The sequence below is a fragment of the Struthio camelus genome, chromosome 9 (assembly GCF_040807025.1).
Source record: "Struthio camelus isolate bStrCam1 chromosome 9, bStrCam1.hap1, whole genome shotgun sequence".
NCBI classification, from domain to species: domain Eukaryota; kingdom Metazoa; phylum Chordata; class Aves; order Struthioniformes; family Struthionidae; genus Struthio; species Struthio camelus.
In genome coordinates this window covers 21405892-21427707 of record NC_090950.1, presented here as the reverse complement: position 1 = coordinate 21427707, position 21816 = coordinate 21405892, and the positions used below count along the sequence as shown (strand labels likewise).

The 21816-nt window shown below is 38.2% G+C and overlaps 1 protein-coding gene across 33 annotated transcripts in view; it reads right to left on the bottom strand.

The window, feature by feature from the left end:
- LRCH3 (leucine rich repeats and calponin homology domain containing 3) overlaps positions 1-21816 on the bottom strand; it is a 68836-nt gene that overhangs the window by 33926 nt on the left and 13094 nt on the right. For all 33 annotated transcript variants that reach the window (XM_068953812.1, XM_068953821.1, XM_068953804.1 and 30 more), the window contains exons 2-6: positions 6434-6578; positions 4662-4788; positions 3787-3892; positions 3470-3606; positions 2366-2475 (exon numbers count right to left, since the gene is read on the bottom strand). In XM_068953812.1, coding sequence (XP_068809913.1) covers positions 2366-2475; positions 3470-3606; positions 3787-3892; positions 4662-4788; positions 6434-6578 — 625 coding nt within the window. The remainder of the gene's footprint in view (positions 1-2365; positions 2476-3469; positions 3607-3786; positions 3893-4661; positions 4789-6433; positions 6579-21816) is intronic.

The window sequence follows — 21816 nt, the reverse complement described above, 5'->3', positions numbered from 1 at the left end:
TTAAGTCAAACTTTCATTTTCTATAACTCACATGTTTTAGCTGAACAACACTTCTGCCTTCTCCTCACAAACTTTTTCATAAGTATTCATAAAACCATGTAAAATTACTATAAATAGAGCTGTATCAGAATACACATCTAGAGAAAAGTACACAGGGTATTATACAACCATTGTCCGTATCAGAATTGCCTACCTAAGAAAATGCACAGTAAGCAGGACATTAATTTCAAATAATCCATCACCACTTGAATAATATAAAAGTACACTTTTTATTTACGGACTCTGGCTTTGTCAATGACACGTCTAGACACACCAGACATGTGCCTAGGGTTACAATAGACATTAACCAAACAGCCACACAGTTCTTCTCTAAGTTTCTGGGCTCAGAAGCTACATAATTCAGCAGTGTGGCCATCACAGATGTCAGCTCTGGCAACTGCTGCAGATAGCCTCAGTAAAGAAACAATGGGACTTCTCTGACCCACTGCAGATGGCATTTCACAATAGATCAACTGTCCTACTGGTACTTGATGCCCCAGGGAGAACTGCAGCAGTAATTACTGCATAATACACAAGCAAGAACGAACTTCAGGAAGCTAATTGCTCCACCCCATCATACCAGTGAAAAAGTGACCTGCAATTCAGTTATTGCTCTCAAGTCGTTACTCCCTCTAAAATCCCTCTTTCATGAAATACTAATTTTTAAGTTACTATTATTTATGCAGCGCCATAGGCACGCACGGAATTCCGTAGAACAAAGTGACAGACTACCACCTTGTGCTGTTTATGTTTTCAGATAGGTGTAAAATAACAAAAAAGTAAGAAAACAGATGAAGACCTACAGAAGAGAAGCATCAGTTAATATATTTACTTTTCTGCAGATCTGGATCCTGAAAATAGACACAAAAGACCAAGCTCTTACACCTGCATAGAGTTTTGGTCAGCTCAAAAGGTTCCTCCTTCATGGCCTTGCAGTTGAACAGGAAGATCATCTGCATAGCAAAGCCTTAGCAACAAATATGGGGAAAGAAAAACAAACTCCCTTCTTTTGGGTGAGGAAGGAAAAAGAACCACCATGAAATCGCTTAATGCGGTTAAAGAACTATTCACTTGAATCACTGACAACAGAACCAGCTCATTTCACACAGCTGAATCTGGAGGTGACTCTAGAAGTAGTATCCTGAATTGGTTCCGGACTTGTTTTTACATTCATAATTCCAAGCTATGATTAAAATATATTAATTCTTTTCATTTCACACAAGCAATTAATGAAAAATTTAATAATTAATTGTAATTACAGACTATAAATCAATAAGCACATAGTCCACTCTGATTTTACTGCGGTTTCTCTTAAAAAAAATAAACTAGGCTGAAGACCAACAGAGCAAGACACTTTTATCATGCTAGAGTCAAAATGTTATTTGTTTTCAGTAACAGTAGAGTGCCCCTTGTATCGTGCAGCGACCCTGTCTGCAATAGCTTATACTCTAGGAAACCGAGTAACGCTCATAAAATGCTCATATGTTGACGTCCTCTAGAAAAGTAATTCAAAACATCCAGTGCTGATGAGGAATCATTGTCAGCCTGTCGTACAAATTCTCCTTCACAAATCTCTGACTCATTATTTACTGTCAGTCCCTTTGCTTTGTGTTTTATTGCTGCTAAGACAGCAGTACATCTTTTAGCAACTTACTCCTCCACACCTTATTGTCACCTTCCAAGTTAATTTTTAAATATATTTAGTTTCAGATTTCACTGCCTACCTTTCTTCTATATCATATAAGTTATAAATCTGAACTTCAGCTCCTCTCTAAACTTCTCAATTTAGCAGCTGATATAGCTGACTGTTCCAATATTTGTGTTATGACGCTAAGGAATTGTGCCAAGTGAAAGCTTGCCAAGAATAACAGATTACTAATGGGGTGGAGATCAGCATTTACACCTGTGGTTTGAGCAAAGCAGTTATAAATTCTGTACAAAAGGTTAAAAATCACTGTAGGATTATACTTCAGTAAGTATGTAGAAAATATTAAGATCTTACAAACTAAACACACAGGTTACAAACATGACAGCAGATTCCCTGTACTCTGAAGATACCAAAACTCTCTTCTTACTGTATATTAATACTAACAGCGCCTTCCATATGATATTACCTAGGTTTTTCTTCTGAACTCCTCTTTGCTTCTTTTATAGTGGTATCTTGCTAGAACGTATCATGAAATAACACAAGTGATATTCTTCAAAGCTATCTCCATCAATGCACTGACCAACGAACAATCCTCGGATCTAGTTTTTCAAAGTCAGAGGGCTGACAAGTTTTCCTGAATGACATCAAAACAGGGAACTTGGGTTGTGCCAAACTTACCAGGATCCAAACCCCATGGGTCTCCTATCGTAATCAGGCAAGTCTGGAGCTATCTTGCATGCTTCTATGTTCAGGTATTTAAATATGTGAATTTTTCCTTTTATACATATCTATATATATATATAAAAAAAAAATCTGTAAGTAAAGTTTGACAGTACCTTTCCAGAGTATTCTAAAGACATTTAACCTGCAATTGGGAGTGATAAATAAGCAAATTTATATCAATCAATACACCTTTTCTTCTAACCCTGCTGCGTTTTAGAGAAACAGCTACAGTGGAGTGCCACAGGATGCCCACAACAAACAAACGGAAGCTGTCTTCCGAGTACATCTGCTCTGCACACAACTTCATCACGTGGGTGCTGAGATTTCGTCTGGCAAACAAGATGTAAGCATTTTTAAGTACTAGAATTTATACCCTTGGCATCGGAAAAGACGCATCCTCACCCATGCCCAACTTCGAATGGCAATGGCAGACTGCCAAAGCAAGCTCAAATTTGAAGTGAATGAAGCTAATCACAGATGTCTTTGCTTTTTACAGTGGACAAAAACCTACGGAAACTACAGGTCTTAGCATGTGTCGCTCTTGATTCAGAAGCGGCAGCTCACACTGGAACCTGAAGTACTAAAGGGCTCTTATACCCACATTAAAATTTAAATTAGCGACTAACCATACTGCAGTTTCCAGCCCAAAGGCTGATGTGAGTACACTGCTGCAAAATGAAACGGAACACATAACGTTTAGACTGAGGACCCAGTTCTGCTGACATTTTGAGTGGCACAAAACCAATTTTGCCAGACAGCACTTCCTCTCTCCTATAGCTCTCCTGAAATTATAGTTATTAGAAATCTTCAGCTAATATTGGCAAGATGCTAACAGCGGAATTCTTGGTATAACCCCACAAAGATGAAACTACTAATGCAATCAGTAAGAGAAGTGAAATATTCTTCAAGTTGTGATGTATATTTAAAACTGTTACAGGATATACATTGTATAAACTCTTCCTGTTCTTAAGTAAAGGTTCTAATATAATCCTTCAGCTTTTAACTTCATTCTCCCTTTCTCAGTTAAAATAGTCATCCCAACTCCTAGCTGCAGCTTACCTGTGCAGGGGGTGACTGGAGAGGGTTGTTCTCTAACATGATGGTCTGCAAATGTCTGAGGTTCCGGTAACAAACAGGGATCGTTGTTATTTTATTGCAGGAGATATCTAACCGAATCAAAGGCAACTCAGCAAGCTCTGGAGATAGAAAACAAATATCTAGTTCAGCAGGTTTAAAAGCAAGGAGTATAAAACTCAAATGTGTGTTTTACAAAATGATTATATAGACCTGCTCCTAGCCCTCAGGAGAAGCAGCATTAAAAGAAGAATCTGGAAGGGCTTAGTTTTCGCTCTTACAACCGACAGCCTGTATCTCACCTTCAGGTAAACGCACCAAATGATTTCTTCTGACATTTAGGTCACGCAAGGACTCCAGATTGCCAATCTGTGGAGGTATTGTCTGTATTTCATTACAGCTCACATCCTACAAAGGAAAGTAAAGAGCGAGTTAGCAATTTTGACATTATCACCACTAACTGGCAAGTCTCCGTCAACTGTGACACGTGGCGCTTTATTTAGGGACTGAAAGAGACAACTGTTTACATAACACCTTGGATGCTTACATTCATTGAGTCTCATTTCTGAGCTGAGGCATTATTCTCATTTTAAACACATGGGGGAATAAAAACTTTTAAAAAATTAAGTATTCAGATGTATAAGTTTATTTCAAGTTACTTAAGCTTCTCAATGTTATTAGAGACAGGGCAATTTCCCATATGAAAGCTTTTTGATAGTAGAAAATGCACCAGGAGCTCTAATTCCATATAAACTCTCTCAAAAATAGGGAAAATTAAAGTGATGTGGATCACTTGTTCTCCAGTGCAAGGTATCTTTTCCTCACATAAATCAGATTTTAAAAATCTGAGATAATATTTCAAATTATTTTTCTAATATCTCTATTACCAAGTCAAAAAAACATAGCTGGAGATACAATGACAGATATAAACCTTTCTTAGGCCAAAAGCAGATCTAAGTTACTTGCTATGGCATACAAGTGACGGTTTACAGTCACAGATTTCTTAGCAGAATGAGAAACAATTCTGATCTCACATATCCCCAGACAGCATCCTAATTACTGCATTATTTTTACCAGTTAAAAAAAATTGGTATTTCTTCTGAAACACATGAACCTATTAAGCACATCAATTAAAAGACTGAATAGTAGTAGTTTAAAAAAATAACTGTATACTTACCAGCTCTGTCAGCTGTCTGAGCTGTCCAATTTCTTCAGGTATTGAAACCAACTTATTATTACTTGCTATCAAAACTTTTAGTGGTAGACTACACAGGTGTACTGGCAGTGTTGAAAGTTGGTTTCGACTTTTTGGACAGAAAGAAAACAGTGTCATCAAAACTCTAATGTGACATCACCTCACATCTTAATGTAATGAAAGATATACAAAAAGCACACTTCGTTTTGATAATGGTCAAGTCAAATTTTCCTAATTACTGTAAAACTAGTGCCACGAAGCCTTCCTTCATTACTTGCTTTACCTAGTTACGTGTGAACAAACTCTCAGGACAAAGCACTAACCCTGATTAGATTCTTTTGAACTCAGGGTGGAGGAACAGGACATTTTTAGGTGCTTGTAGGTGCGTCTAATAACTGGCTGCCCTCTGTCATAAACTAATACGTTTGAACAGTGTGAAAGCCTTTCAGATAGCTGGTATTGCAGGTCAGCACATACAAAACCCACAGAGGAAGTCATTACTTACTCAATTAGAAATATACTTTAAGTATTCAGTATGTCACGTGGATCAAAAATCCTGGTATGAAGGATTTGGCGGCTTCAAAATCCAGTGTTGGACATTTCACAATAAACTACTATTAAGGCAAATATGAGGTCATATTACTGGATTGTAACCTCACAGAATGAAACAAATAGGACGAGAATAGTTTAAAAGAGAAAGCGTCTCTTAACAAAAACAAACAAACAAAAAAAAACGAAAAACAAACAAACAAAAAAAAACAAAAAACACAAAAAAACCCAAAAAACCCAAAGAAAACAAAAAAACAAACAAAAAAACCCAAAAAAACACAAAACAAACAAAAAAAACAAAAAACCCACCACCATAGGAAGAAGCAGCAGTGACAATTAGAAAGTTATTATGATCTTAACTAAGGCTTTGATCAGATGCTGAAGTTTACCAAAATGTGGTGTTAGTTGTTTTCATACCTGAGGCCTGCATTTCCCTGCTCTAAGAAAAACAGTCCTGAGCAGTAGGTGAACCAAGAGCAGCTGTTAGAAGGACAATAATTGGAGCGCACCTGCTAGAGATCGCAGCAATAGGAAATCCATATCTGACTCATATCCTACTCCTACAATTCTCGCTATTAATAATAATAAAAACAAATTATAATGGCAAAAATATAACACCAGAAAGAAATTGCCTGAAGTTTTTCTTGCTTGACATCACCGGCAGTTTGTGACTGGGAACTTTCCACACCTCTTAAAACACTGTTTCTAGAAATGGTGAATCCTGTAGGCTGCTCATGAAATTCAGCTGTGTATGTTGTGGCAATTAGCTTTTAGGGCAGGCAGATAAGCATTTAATGCTTGAGAAAGCTCTGTAAAAGCCACTAGTACACTGAACATTAACGGAAATTCAATAAGCCTTATTTAGCAGCTGATAGGTGAATATTAAGGACTATCCAACAACTCCATCCACTCTTTTCCATCAGTATGCTTATATTTCACATGAAAATGGGTGGAAGTTGTTTTGTGAGTCCTTTAGAATGGAATTAAGCTCTCTTCTTCACTTTCCACTTTTACAAGCCACTTCTCAATCTTCATGTCCCCGGATCAACCTAAGTCTGTAAGCCTGATTCAGGCTGCTTTGATTCAATGATGGGCAATATAACAACACAATGACTACACACCATGTCTGCATTATTTATTGATGTTCCAAGATGCATAAACCTAGACTACTGATGCTAAAGCAAGGTCTTTAAGATAAAGATTACCTGATATTTAAAAACGTTAAAGACTGTAAGTTCAAGACAGCCTCTGGGATGTATCGAATGCAGTTCTGGTACAAATTAAGGCTCTCGAGGGAGACGAAGTGACATGCTTCTGCTGGAAGCTCTGACAGTCTGTTCCGTGACAAATCTGCAGGGAAAAAAGAAACATTCAGTGAAACTTCATGAGAGCAAGCATTGTCTGCATATACAGAGACACAGTGGGAAGAGTTGGACAGGAATCAGTTTTGCTGTCCTGCAAGATTTTCAAGATTACAAGATTCCTATTTCACACAGGAAAGAAACCAACATCTTTTAAAATTTTACAGCCGCAATGAGAGAGAGAGACAGATGCAACATTCCCTAGTTGTCATGCTTTCATGTATCAAATTGCCTAATGCTTAGGGAGCTAGTTTAAGATGGGCTAAAAGCCCAGCTTCAAATCTCTGTTCTAGGACCATCTTTAGATTTTGGACTTGGTATTTGGGTGCTTTAATGAAAAGGTTAATAATTACTGAGGGATTTGTTACACTTTATATAGTAATTAAATAGCCATTGGTTGTGTATATTAAAACACACACAAACACACCCACCCACCCCCACTCTTCTCCCACCTCCCTCCTAAGATCCTCCGTGATATACGGAAATCTCAGCTTCAAGCCTCTAGTCTGCTATATACTTCATATAGATATGCACACATTTATAAATTACAGCTCCAAGAGGGAAAAACATGGAGCACATGTCTTATAAGAGCCTTTCATATGATGGCCAGAACATTCCCCCCTTCACAGAGATAACAGTTCAAGCCTTTACTCTCAATCAGGAGATGCAAGGACTTGAATGAAGGGTCTCCCCAGTCCCAGAGAAATGCCTTGCTTGCTGCTAGCAGTAAGGTTTACTATTTGTTTGTGATCATACATTTCTTTCTGGGCAGGAGACAATTTAATCAAAACTAGTACCAAACGCTTCTATTTGAAGACCAACATTTTTCCTAAGCCAATTCCAGTCACCAGGTCTATATGTATAAAATATCCATCAGCATTACTCTCTACACTTTAGTCCTTCAAGTGCAAAAGCTGCACTGTGATAAATAACGCAGTTGCAGAGGGTTATTTTTTGTGTAAAGAAGGGCAAGGAAATAAATGCCAAAGGACAGTTCTCAAAACTGACAGAAGCCGCTCCTGCTTCCTAACGCACCCGACTCTGAATGCTGACAAGAGTTATGGTCACCATTAAGAGCGCAAGAAAGATTACCCTGTGACAGCAGGGAGTTCTTATAAAGATCCTAACAGTTTAACAAACTGGCACTTCACCCTCACGTTTTAAAGCAACGGCAGACATCCACTGACAAAGAACCATCTAGCCTGAACCAGTGCTCCGAGTGATAAAACAAATAAACAAAGAACCCCCCCACTAATTTGATTGCTATTTTATTTATGTATTTCTTTTAATTTGTGATTCCTCCTCATCAGCATAGGAGGAGAAGAACCTCCACCCCAAAATTTATTTTATAAGCTGAATATAGTAATTTCTACCTCTTTATTCCATGAAGGAACCACCCAATACAAGTTACTTTTCAAACACTGAAGGTTCAGATGGGTCTTGTGTGCATCTTGAAGATTTTTTTCAGACAAAGGCAAGCTTGTCCAGAGCAAAAGAGCCCTCAGATAGTCTGTCCACTGCGTTCAAATTAACTTCACCGCTTCTGCTTTATGCTGCCCAAGAGGTTACTCTTAGTGCAGCAGGAACTAACTCTATGCCTAGCTCAACGCTTAGAACTTTGATCAGAAAAATGCCATAATCTATTGCTGATCACCAGAGAAAAAAATAACTACATCACGTAACTAGCAAAGAAAGACTGCAGTGATGCATCCTGCCTTCCTGCTACGGCCAGAAACTTTTCCTACCTTTGTTGCTCATTCTGCGCCCTTTGTATTGTCACTGTTTAAGGGAAACCCTGAGCAGAGTCAAATCGAACAATTTTTCCAGGCTATTAAGAATCCCTATCAGTTCCTTCATCACCTCATCACACAACCCTTCAAACCTTTATGGCAACACCTGGAAAGTAACAGTGGCAGAGTCTTTTCTGGTGGCAGGGGTAACTTTTGCTGACATAAAGCACTCACAAAACTTCAGCCTCAGTGGAGACAGCTTAGATGAATCAGGATGATCAGAAACTGCTTAGAAATCTGCAGATGATAAAGGAGGCAATAAAACATCTGGGTATTCCCTGCAGGGACACGGTATACATTTTCAAAGGAATATATGCAACGGACTCCTGTTTTGCACAAGCTGTCTCCCTTAACTCACTAGTCTTTCCCAGGGCTTCTTTACCTTATCTCCATAATTTGATTCTCATTAATGTTTTACTAAAAAAATGTAAACAAACTCCTAAGAAAACTAGAAAAGTTGTAAAGCTGCAGTACAGTAGAAGGAGAATAATAGTGCTAAAACTACATAACAATGTGATGTCCAAAATTTCAACAGTCCTAATGAGATTGCTCTTGCATCTACATTGTCCTAAAATGTAACAGAAGAACGATTTCCAAACAAACATATTGTCCCAACACAAATACAAATCCTGAAACATTCCTAATAAGTGCAGCCAATCACAGTGTTTGCAATCACTATAATTATCTGAGATGCATACAATTTGCCATAAGGTTTCACAACCGTGTGACGATAAAGAGAGGGCAAAAAAAAAGCAAATTATTTCAGAGATTTAGAGATGACAAGCAACAAATAGGAACAGAGCGTAATCTGGAGGGAGGGGTGGGGGGAATCTTAGTTTCTACATTGACCAGATAAGCTTATGCATCTATTTTAAAGAATTATTACATCATGGGTCCCCATACATGGTGTAAAGTGCTTTTTGGGGGGGGAGGGGGGGGATCTTACAGGAATGGGAGTCAATTCCACTATCATTACCTCACAGTATACTAACATCTTCCAACAGACAGCTTCATCCCTCCTTCACACAGCTGTGCTGGCAAAATAGTTTTTAATACTACCCATTTTAACAAAGAAATGGGCCTCTCAATTAACAAGTCATATTTTCTGGCAGAAAACATCACAATGTAAAATTTGTTTTAACTCTATTTTGGAAAAGGTTTAACCATAAACATGAGAAGTGTCAGGTGCTTTTCGTTTCACTTGATCTTACTAAAGAGCATTTAAAATCTAGTATTTATGCATTGTTCAGACCATAAGGCATAAGAGTACTTGGAAATATATGAAGCCTTTCTTAGTTATGATTTTTATTTCTAATTAAGTCCCTGCAAATTAAGATTAAGTACGAAGAAATAAAAATACGCTTTTTTAAACAACAAATGAGCTCATAGCATGATAGAAGAGAGATACCGAAGTTGGCTAGCAGCAAGGACTTAAGTTTTCCAGACTTTCCTCAATCGACAGTGATTTTTAAATCTTGGCACTTCTGTCTAGCACTGCAAATTCAATAGAAAGCAGATTAAATTGGAGCCAAGTTTTGAGGCAGCAGTCTCAGTCTCTTAAACCATTCAAAGTAGGTCTAACCAATTAGAAGTTCAGTCAATAACGTTGCAGCAGTTTTACTCACATGACGGTCACAAGAACGCCCTCTTACACAGAGCATCCACGATTTCATGTGCTTGACTGGGGAGCTAAGAGGGAGGTTTCCCAGGAACAAAAAAGAGAAATGCTAGAGAGAAGGCCAAGATACTGTAAAACTGAAACAGGATGATTTCCAAGGACATCTCAAGATTTAGACAGAAGCAAATACATTATAAAACACAGTGAGAGTTCTAAAGCTGCATGTGAGGTAACGCTTTTGGTTATTTGCAACCTTCCCCTCTTCCCAAACAAAAAAACCCCCCACCCCAACAAGTATTTAAAATTCCCCAACTCCAAAGCACAGCATCCTTAAGACTTGGTGGCAATTTTGATTTTGGCCAATTTCTCTAGAATTCTCCCTCACCCCAGAAATCAGACCTCCACATTGGGATCAGAAACAGGGTACAGAATATAGCCTTCATCGTATGAAACAATTCAACAACCCCATTCTCTTCTCTTCTTTCCTCCTAAAAATACCTAACAGGAAAGAACAACTCTAACAAAAGTAGGGGAGAAGTATTTTAAAGAAAAGCACTCCAGTGATTGGTTTTGTATTTACATGTGTATTCATCTGCAGGACAGCAGTATACGGCGCTTTTCCAGAAAGAGAAAGTGAGTGCAAGGCAGAGGAACAAAGATTAAGGTATTTAACTCAAAATACCTGGTCAATTAAGTTCTTAAGTTATAAATCCTTCTCTCTCTCTGTGTGCGTGTAAGTAAATAAAAATAAAAATAACTCTTCAATAAGCAAAAAACCCAAGAAGTGACTGTACAAACTATTACATAAACTAAAATTCATGTGAAGATTGCTCTCTCCATTTCTCAGGAAAATGACTCAATGCTGCAGTGAGATATCATTTAACTCCTAAATATTTTCACAAATACTGTAGCACAAGTTAAGAAACAAACTGATAACTGTCCAATCAAACAGCACTAGTCAATTTGATGGAGAATATCTGCTCTACTACACGTGTGCATAACCTTGCCACATGACATACTATTAGTTGCAGAATGAGGAGACAGACAAATCCTCCCCCTTCCTCAAAAGGGCAAATGCTGAATTTCTCTGTGGATAAACATATGAGTGAAATATGGTTGTTGCAATCTGGACTAGGAATGACTTGTTTCTGCTCACCTTTCACGGGTTAAAGTAACTGGTACCAGAGACCTGCTTTAGAAAGGCTCTTCCAGCCTGCTAAAAATGGATCCGTTTCCTTGAAGGCAAGATCATGTGGAATTTTGGCAAAGGGGAAACGTTCTTTGGCACTAAAGTTCTTTGTGAAAAATAATAAAGCCAATAATACACACACAAAATTAAGTCTCAGAGTGGAGTCAGATCGCTGACCCTTTCCATATTAATCAGGATTCCTCTCAGAAAGCCAGTGTGTCCATATTTAAATGTGACTAGAGAATATGCTCTATTTAAAACTGCATCATTTGGCACTAAACAGAATCTCTATATTGCTAAAAGAAGAACATTACCATAACATCAAACATTAGTGGGACTGTGATCACATCTTTAATCTAAATTGTAACACAAGTTTTGTTTCTAATAGAAATTCACAGATGCACTAAGGTACCTGGCACTTTAACCCTCTACACAAGCTATGAAGAGGGGGAGCTGCAGCTCAATTGCTGCTGGCACTCAAAAAAGCAGGATGGTGGTGACTTCCAGTTCACCCTGATATGCTGTTGTGGTCAGTCTATTAATCCCGTTGCTCTTGGAAAACTGCTTCTGCTCTCATTCCAATTACTATGACATGAAGACCAATTCTAGGCCTGGTCTGTGTTATGAAGTTTTGTAAATTAAAACAAACAAACAAACAAAAAACCTGTCTCTTGTCACTACTAATCTGTATGTGTCCTCCTTTTTTTTTTTCCCCCCCCAAACGTAAACCAACAAAACCTAGACTTTTGACAATCTATTCAAAACTGTAAGTCATCAACCACCATAACACCCACTGGCAAAAGGCTAACGTGAAAGAGATCGTGACATAACGTCAGCAGCTGTGAACTGTGGGCTCCCACCCATGATACATTGGGTCTTCTACATTAAAGCAGCTGCAAGTGTGGGACATAAGCCATGACGATGCTGCAGCAATGCAACAGTACTGGTATCTGTGAATGGATTTAAATCCTGACAGTAAGGTTCGCTGGTATACACGGCCCTAGATTAGGATTACTTTGTTTGAATAAAATATTCTGTTTTTCTGAAAACCATGAAGCATGTGTCACAATTTAAAAGCACTCGAGTTTTTCCTTTTAATCCTAGACAAATCTAAAATATATTAACCTGCATATTACAGAAAACTATATTTTAATGTAAAAAAAAAAAAATTCGAGCGGCCAACAGGAGGCTGACAGCCAATATGAGGAGAGAGGGGGGAAAAAGCAGAATGAACTGATTTAAGAGAACAAAGTATAGTTCAAGAAGAAAATGTATGTTCAAAACCTGGAACTCTATGATCAGATATGGGTTTCTTCACACATACAACTTAAAGACCAGCAGCAAATGCCACAGTTTCGCAATGGTAACAGTAAGCAGACTGTAGTAACACCAGATAAAACACTGACGTATATCCATGAAGAAGTAAGGAAGTGATTGATGTAGACTTGCAGATACAGAAAGCTGTTCACCTGAACAAACTCATTTACAACTACTGCTTCCCAACAGGCAGCCTCCTCCCTGGAATTTAATTGCTTAGATTACACACATCTTCCAGATAATATTACTAAACAGACCATTTGAGGAAATTCTTGATGTTACTTGATAGCTCAATTATGACAAAACACACATATAACCAACTCTATCAGAACCATTATTTACATTTCCAAATGTATTTGAAGCACATTGTTATACATACCTTAAGGGCACTTTTTGTTCATTTGTAATGCTTTCTGCTAGCCAAGTAAATTCAAGCACGTTAATCCTAGTTTTATGAACTGATTTGTTTTACTTCCCAAACATTTCAACACTTGAAATGAAAACTCGAAAACAGCAAAGTTTGTGACCCTAATGCAGAAAACATTCTCATAACATTACTAAAAGAAAATGAATAAAACGAAAGCATAGCCCTGAACGGATGAGTTACCACTGCTATTGTACTGTTTGTTCTTTCTTGTGCAAGAAAATTAAAAAACATCAGAAAAGAATACTTTTATGATATAAATCTGATGCTGTTGGTCTCTGAACTCAGCAACTGGGAATGTTTTCCTCTCCTTTCTAAGCACTGAAAATGTTGGCATCTTTAAAGTTTCATTTCACATCTAGAGGATTTCCTGATATAGAAGGGATGACCTTACTTCTTCCTGCCTGCTACTATATAACACCACCACTTCTGTCATACCCACTCTCATAATTACTAATTTAAAAAGAACCTCAGCAATGACTTCCCCTGACTCAATGCCTACCTGCCAGCCTTGTCGAACCTGAACTTTTCCCAAGTATTCTCCTATCTAGCTTAGACACCTCTTGCAAACCTATTAATTTAAGGTGAAAGAAGTTGGCATTTACTGAACCGAGAAGAGCCTACTGTAATTCAGCCATTCCTTTGCTTTACACCTAGGTAACGCACAATACCATAGCATCACTATACCCAAGCTGAAATACCTGAGCAACAGTCACAGCGAAGATTCTTTTCACCTAGAATACTTCTGCAGCCCTGTAAATAACCTAATGAAATACAGTCCCCCATTTCTGGCTTCTATTTCCAATATTTCATCGAGTTAGGAAAGTTAGTGTCAAATATATGATCCGTTCTTCATATACGTATCACATTTTCACTTAGCAGCAGTAGTAACATTTTATAACCAAGAATCTCCAACCTGCTGGTTTCTAACAGATTAATATTTCTGCAGTCACAGAAAATGAGACAAAGGTTAGTGGCTTGGTCCAAACGTTTGCTTGGCAGTGCTATGCTTGGAGCGCAGAGGTGCTTACCACCAAAGCCTGCTTAACCAATCTGAGAGTATACCATATAACACACTAAAACTGAAAGATCACGTTTCACATGTGAAAAAAAGTGTCTTCTATGTTTCCTGACTTGCTCTATTAAAAACAAGGTTTGTAGCACGCTCTTCACCAAAGCTGTCTCATAATGTCTTTTATAAATCTCATTTCAAATTGTTGCCAAATCTTTGCCAAACGTCAGAGGCATGGACCAAAGTTTCACATACACTGTTTGCTCTGGCTATACTTTTGCTTTGGAACACTCAGTACAAACAATGAAGCTTTTGCCAGAGTTTAAGGGTTTTTGTTTGCCTTTTTTTTTTTTTTTTAAAAAGCTCTGAAGAACTCTCAGTCACTAAATTTGCTACAAACAAAGGATTTGTGAGTACTATGGTCAAAGCATTTACCTTTTCCCTCAACACCTAAGTTAACAAAAAAAACCTAGCAGGTTTCATTTGGCTTGTTTTAAGTCAGGAACATCTTAAAAAAAAAAAAAAAAAAACCACACGAGGGAGGCTATCAGAACGTGCCTTCCAAATTGTTTGCTTAATAAGCACTAGCTTATTAAGTTGCCCCTTCAGCTCTTCTCTATTAAAATGGATCACATAAAAGCAAGAAATGGATCGAGTACAACTCTATCACTGAGTTTAGTCTCTGCAATACTTACTATTCACTATGAAACTAATAAAAACTACGTATAGGGACCTTTAAGAGCTTTCTTTTTATATTAAAAATAACCTCAGCCATACCTGGGATCAAGAAGTAAAACAGAGAAGATTCTAAATACTAACTCCCATTCTTGCTCCCTTTCTTCCTCCAAGTTATTTTAATGCGTATTTGCTGTAGTTTAGCTTTCTCTTTTATATATGAATTAAAGTCTTAAGGGTGTCAGAGTAAAAAAAACATTGACTAAACACCAACACATCCATTCTACAGTCCTACACTTAATGTCAGATGCTGTACGTGGCTGTTTGACAAGAAAGCACATTCCCAATTACAGCAAGGTTTTCACACAGTGACAGACCACACGAGTACTGCAAGAAGAGGACAAACATTCCAGCCAGAATAACAACTTGGAAAAAAAAGCCACTTCCTCTGAGAAATAGTAGTATTTTCCTTTTGCAAGGAAGACTCTTGCTTTTTATTAAAAATAAAGAAAATGGAAACTATAGAACATCATTATACGGTTGCTCTTGTGTGATTGCTGGCAAATAGGCAAAAGTGACAAGCTCTAGCCCTTACAACCGACTCAATTCCCAATATTCCCTGGCCTTCAGTCTCTCACACACTCTGGAACAGGAAAATCAGTAGCCTTACTGAATCAAACTGTTCTGTCAAGTTGATCTAAGCCAGCGTTACCACTGAAGGGAATGATCTCTCACTGACCGTGCGTTATCACCCCCTCCCTTACACCAGCGCTACTGACTGTACAGCCACACAGCCAGTTGGATCTCACTCCTGAGAACAAATCCTGCAACAAAACAAAGCCACAAATGGTTTTCAGCCCTTCTGAGACATGGTCTGATGCATGGAAGAGAGGGACTCCATGACTTTTAGCAGTAGCTGAGATTTGGACTGGCTGGCTAATGATAACCATGAAACTGCGCTTTTTAGTTAACATCCACATTTCTAAACAAAACATAGATCTCTCCAAAGCAGCAAACAGCACAGTTGTGATCAGGGATTTATTCCCTAACTTTTACTCATTAAGGATATGTATTTGTGGACGCAGTATGATGTTTTAAGGCAGCAGAGCAAACACTTCTGGAATGAGATGCAACTACTTTTCCAGATGAGTAGGGAGCAGAATTCAATGGCTTTAAAAGGGAGCCATGATCAAGGAAGTCAGATGACCTAGTTGCTAGGCTTTATGGCTGCTCAGTAAACAAACAACAGCACAGACTACAAACAGACCACAAACTCTTCCTGAATGCACTGATACAGCAGAGACGATTTAAGTGAAGACCCACTGATCATCCATATTCGAAAAATAAGGACTATTTTTAACCCTTTACTATGAAGTTTGGGGTTAAAGAAGTTTTTACACGTACTCTGCTTCCAACGTGTCATAGACCCTGCCCCCACAAAATCTTCTCTCTTCCAGCAATTTCATTCCTTTTCCTCACTAAACTTGGGCATCCAGCCAACAGCATAATCATGCTTCTTTTTGAAACAGTAAAACATAAAGCCAAGCTAACTAAAATAAGTGAAAGTAGAAGAAGCAATGTTGCAAGAGACCTAACATCGAGAAATGAACCAGGGTCTCCAGCTCACTAACTCTGGTTAAATTGGCAAAGCTCCGTTCCCCACTTGCAACTTGCAGCGCAGGTCGCACTGTTTTTTGTGGGAAACACGTACATACAGCATTTATCTCCAGGAGAACCACCCTCTGAACTACCCTATAAAGCCAGTAAGGCAGCATACCTCCCGTCATTAATTAGTCTAGCTTACAGGGGATTATTTTGGTTTGACTTAAACCTATTCCCATTTGACTTCATATTAAAATGAAAAAAAACCAAACAAGTCAAATCATAGCCTAAGACCTGTACGCCTAGCCGTTTATGCTAGTTTAGCCAAAATGGCTCACAGTGATATCTTAAAAGCCTTGGAGATATACCCTCTGGGATCAAGTCATCCTGGTGTAAAATTATCACCTCAGTTAGATATTCCTTACCTCTCCTTTACTGGGAGCAACTGATTCTACAGCACTTGTGTACAGCATTTCCCAATTCACACAGGGCAAGCAAAACACTCAAATTGGCTCATACTAGTATTTTTTACGTTGTTTAAACTACTCTGGCAAATTCTTCTGCCCGAAGCTAACTTGGGAGGACTTACACAAACTGCATCTCTAGCAGATCCATCAGGGTAATGGACGAACTTTGTCAGCACAGTCTCCTTAAACCAGCTCATATCTGCATGTAGACAAGTCTTTGCCTTTTAAAAAAAAAAAAAAGTTCAGAAGAAGATGAAGAAGAAAAGAAGTTTCTTAAAAGAAAGCTTTAACCAGGATTGTCAAGGCAGACATTATTTGGAAACAAATCAGACTGAAGTCCTTATACTTAAACATTTTATTTTCTTCTAGCACTATTTTCTTTAGTTGTTTCTTTAAACAACCATCTTGGCTAAAACAAAGGAGACTAAGCTCGTTTTGTAAATGTTTTGCTGCAACATCATCACTTGGAATCATTACACATTTCACGTTTGCTGATTCAGCCCCTCAATCCCAGCATACACAACATAAAATTTTAGCTCTCTTGATGTATTTCTTCCTCATCTGTCTTTCCTTTCTTTCGCTTAGGAGATCTGCTTTACCATTTCACGTGCTCAGTATCCTGGAAGAACTATCATGCTTCAGAATGAATGGACATACTTCTAGCAAAAAGGTAAGTGCTCCCCCCCAACTTTTTTCTTCCCATAGGCCTGAGCTCTTCTTCTCCCATACCGCTCATGAAAGAGAGTATGCTCTCATGCTTCCTTCTATAGACTCTGTTCTCCAATCAGGAGATAATTTCTTATTTTCTTATACATCTCCCCCCTTTCCCATGAGCACTTCAAGACAGCTGACCACTCAGGACGAGAGTATAACTTCTTGCTTTCACAAGGCAGAACTAACCTGGCTGTTGAACTCCGTAACTGATGAGTTAGTCTTAACCCAGGTAAATTCAGTGATCTCGTTTACAGCGCAGAGTAGAAGGGAGACAAACTGCTCCACAGAAACAGGAACGAACGGCAAGGAGCCAGAGCTCCTTCAGTCCGCTGAGATAGCGTCTCATGAAACTATACGCAAGCTCCATTGAACTTTATTTGAAGACATTCATTTGTAAGCTCAAGTTGGAGGACAGAACCTAAAAGTCATTTAATAATGCATGTTTTATCTTTTTTGCAATAAAAAAAATCTTGCTATTATCGCACGACTGATGGATCAAAGACCACAACCTTATGGATGCAAACTTTCTTCTTCCACATATGCTTTCACAGAGTGTCCTTATATAAGGGTAAGCTGTATTCAAAAATATACTTCAATATAGGACATCATAACACAAACCTGCCACCTCCAGAACGGGAGGGCTACGCTTGTGCTGTAACAACAGAAAGACATCTGCTTGCTAATAAGGGAGAGAAGGCTATGTGCTCTATGTGGCAACTTTTCATTTCCTTACTTCATTAAGTTTAAAGAACCGCATTTTTCTCACGGTCCAAAGACCTGCCAAGTAAGCTCTGAGAGGGCCCCAAGGTCTCCACACACCTCATCATCTCCTTCAGTTCCATTTCTCTCACCTCTCCATTTTTTTTAAACAAAAAATCTTTAGCAGCATGTATATAAGATACTGCATACATACGAGTTTATGTAAACTAGAAAAGATTCTTGCCAAGAACCTATACTGCACATACAAATTCTCATAGAAAGGACAGGAGAATACACATCAGTTCCTCTATTTCATGAGTTATTAGTCCCTAGAAACTATGCAAAGTACTCTAGTCTGTAGTACAAAACCCATAGTCAACTCCCAGTTATTCAGAAAAGGAGAGAGAAGGGAGGGTCTGATAACATGGATAAAAAACAAGAGCACAGGTTAATATAAAACATAGTGCAGACAATACAGAATGATAAGTAATAACACTGCTGACAGAAGAAACTCAAAATCTCCTAGAAGAGTGCAGGCTAGAAAACCTGCCTAAGACAGCACAGTGCCTTCTGAATGCAGGTAAGCTGTCCAACTTGCCTCACGCAACCAGCTTAGGCGCTCCAAGTACAGCTCCTGCACTGTTAAACCACCTTGAATAATCTGTTCATAGCTACGGTGAGTTCTAAGTGAAAAGATTGTGGGCGAGGAAGAGTATATGTCACTTTTACTCTGCTTAATGCTCTGCTCCCTGGCTTTCATCTGCTTCAGTGAAATGTTTATATTCAGCAATTCCAATGCTCTGCAACTAAACTTTAACTTGGGGAAGGAGACCTAGCATGAAGCAAAGGCAGGAATAAGGCAGGCAGGCAGGAATAAGGCAGGCAGGCAGGCTGAAAACATGGAAAACTACCAGCAAAGACTCCATATTTTCCATCATTCATATATTCATTTTACTAAATGCTAGCAACAGCTTCAATTCATCTTAATATTGTACATAAACTTTTCCCTCTACAAGTATTTTTTTACATGTAAATATTTCAGTTAATATAACAGCAGTAACAGCCTCAAATTACCTAATATCATACTATTTTTGCATAAAGTCAGCAACAGATGGACACAAAGAAAGCAGCTTTGGCTACCAATGCATTTAAGTCTTCCTTGGAGAGACAGAAATAAATCAGCTCAAACCAGAACTGAAAACTCAGAAGTCCTAAAACCAAAGCGAGTAATTTCATATAAGAAGGCCAAGTGCTTTCATAGAAAAGCAAGGATTTCTATAAAATTTTAAGCCAGTTATTAATGCATTTCTGTGAAGGTCTTAATAGAGTGCCTCCGTGTTTATGGCACTGGGATGCTGCTTCATCAGTCTACACAGCAAGGTCACCAAGTATGCCTCATACCATGGCAGACACCAATCTGTCTTCAGCAGGACGGTATTTTAGTGAAGAGAAAAGTCAATAAAGTCCTAACAGTCAAAAGTCCTATGTTCTTTGAATGACCCTCGAGGCCATCTCTCATGCTGACATCATCCCTAACAAAAAAAGCCTGTTACACTTTACACAGGCAGTGTTGCCATTTCCAATAGGACAATTATTGCCAGAATTCTAGAAAAAGAGCTGGAAGCTTGCCAAGTCATCTGTAGAGTACAAGCCATTTCAGCCTCACGAAATAAAACAGTATAGGAAATGTATGGAAAATATCCTGTAGCAAACAGAGAGAACAGCCAAATGAGCAGATAAACGACAGCAATTGCCAAAACATATGTTCATAATATAAAACAAATTTTGAATCTGCAAACCATAGAAGTCACCTTCAGTCAAAAACACACAATGCAAACATTAGCAGGGATCAAGGACTACAGAACTGACAGCGACAATTTCATGTGTCTTCACTATTTTAAAAGCCGAGCTTGCTTAAAAAAAAAAAAAAAAGTAGTGAGGCCATGAAAATGAAGATTACCCTCGCAAATAATATTTTGAATAGATTTATATACAGCTTTTCATGGAAAAAAAAAAATCAACATTCTAAATCTCTGGCAGTAAACAAAAAGCAAAACCCAAATTGATCCTACTACAATTGAAAACAGACTTTTCCAAAATAAAACAAAGACAAAACCCTGCTTGGAAAAATGCTTAAGGTAAGGCTTAACAGAAAGCCCTTCTCCTATGAGGCAGTGATTCAAATTAATCTCAAACTACAACCATTGCTTTGAAAGTTTTTGGGTGGTCCACGTGCAAGGAGAGGCTCTTATCACTTTAACTCCTTCTGAGAAATATTACAGACAGTTCTGCGTGCATGTGAGGTTGCGTGAGACAATTCTACCCTAAACTAGCTCAGCACAAACTTCATGAAATGCAAGAACAAGGAGAATGAAAGCTTTCTCTCCTGCTGAGGGAGGGAGGGAGGGAGGAGAGGGAGGGAGAGAGAGATCATTCCACTTCATAATCACGGTTTTAACAGCTGTTATTCTTTTTTTATAACTCTACTGAAGCACAAAACCTCGTAAAACACTGTTCATTTGCAAATGCTCAGAAGAGCCAAATCAAACAAAAACTCAAACCAAAAAATCTCAAAAAAAAAAAAGCTGCACAGAAACTGCTTCAGGTATGCTAAGACGCAGACATCAGCACAATGACACTTTAAACATATAAAAATACATTATTGCTCCTCAGTGACATGACACTCTGCCTTATGTCCACTGCTTAAGAAATACTTGACTTTGTTCCGGCAGAACAGGGTTTCATTTTACAAGAGTACTTCACAAAGTTAGGAGTGAGGGGAAGTGTGAAGTAAACGAACTTATCTTCCATACCTCCAGGACAGAGTGACTTTGAGTCCAAAAGCAATTACCTAACTGTAAACAATTTAGCTTCAAAAAAAAAAAAAAAAAATATATATAAAGAAAACAGCACATGAGTTTTGAAAATGGAGCTAGACATATTGCCAAATTAAAAGTTAGATCACGTGTGCAAACCTCTGGATCCATTCATTATTTTTTTCTTATTAAAAATTATGAGAATTGTTAAAAATATACATTTAATATAAGCTCTATCCATTTTTCTTCCTAAAAACCTCACTAAGATAAAACACTTGGATAAAAAGAGGAATAACAGTTTTCAGCTTTGGCGAAACAGCAGATAAACTAGCTCCAGCATCCAGAACACTGCAAAAAACCCTCAAACAATTCCAACCCCAAGACAAAGAAAAAAGTCCCCCTGCAACCAAACCTCCCTCCCCCAGATTTCAGATCTATAGACTTAATGGAAATACTTCAACTTTCAGCTTTCAAAAGACTGCACAGAGGACTGGGAGATGGAAGAAAAGGGCTTTGATGCACAGCAACAAGTTCTGAAGTGTGTTTGATTTGCATTGAAAAGCAAAGCAGCAGCCAATGAATCACATGCAGCGAAACAGAACGGTAATACACTGAAAATAAAAACTTTGCATAGTAGAGCAAGTTAAGATAACACATTATACAAACAGCGCAACGTTAAAATATTAATTTAGCTTTAATATAAATACGGACGAGATCAGCTACAAGGGAGCGGTCAGGGTAGGAGAATGTGAGGCAAGCAGGATATTTGAAGTTTATGAAGAAGAAAAGTGATGATAAAAGCATTAACAATAAGGATGGCACTGAGAAGTAGGCTACTTCTCTGACCTTTAAAGTAGTAACAAGAGATTGGTATTACAAGATGGCAAAGAAAATCTATCCTGAG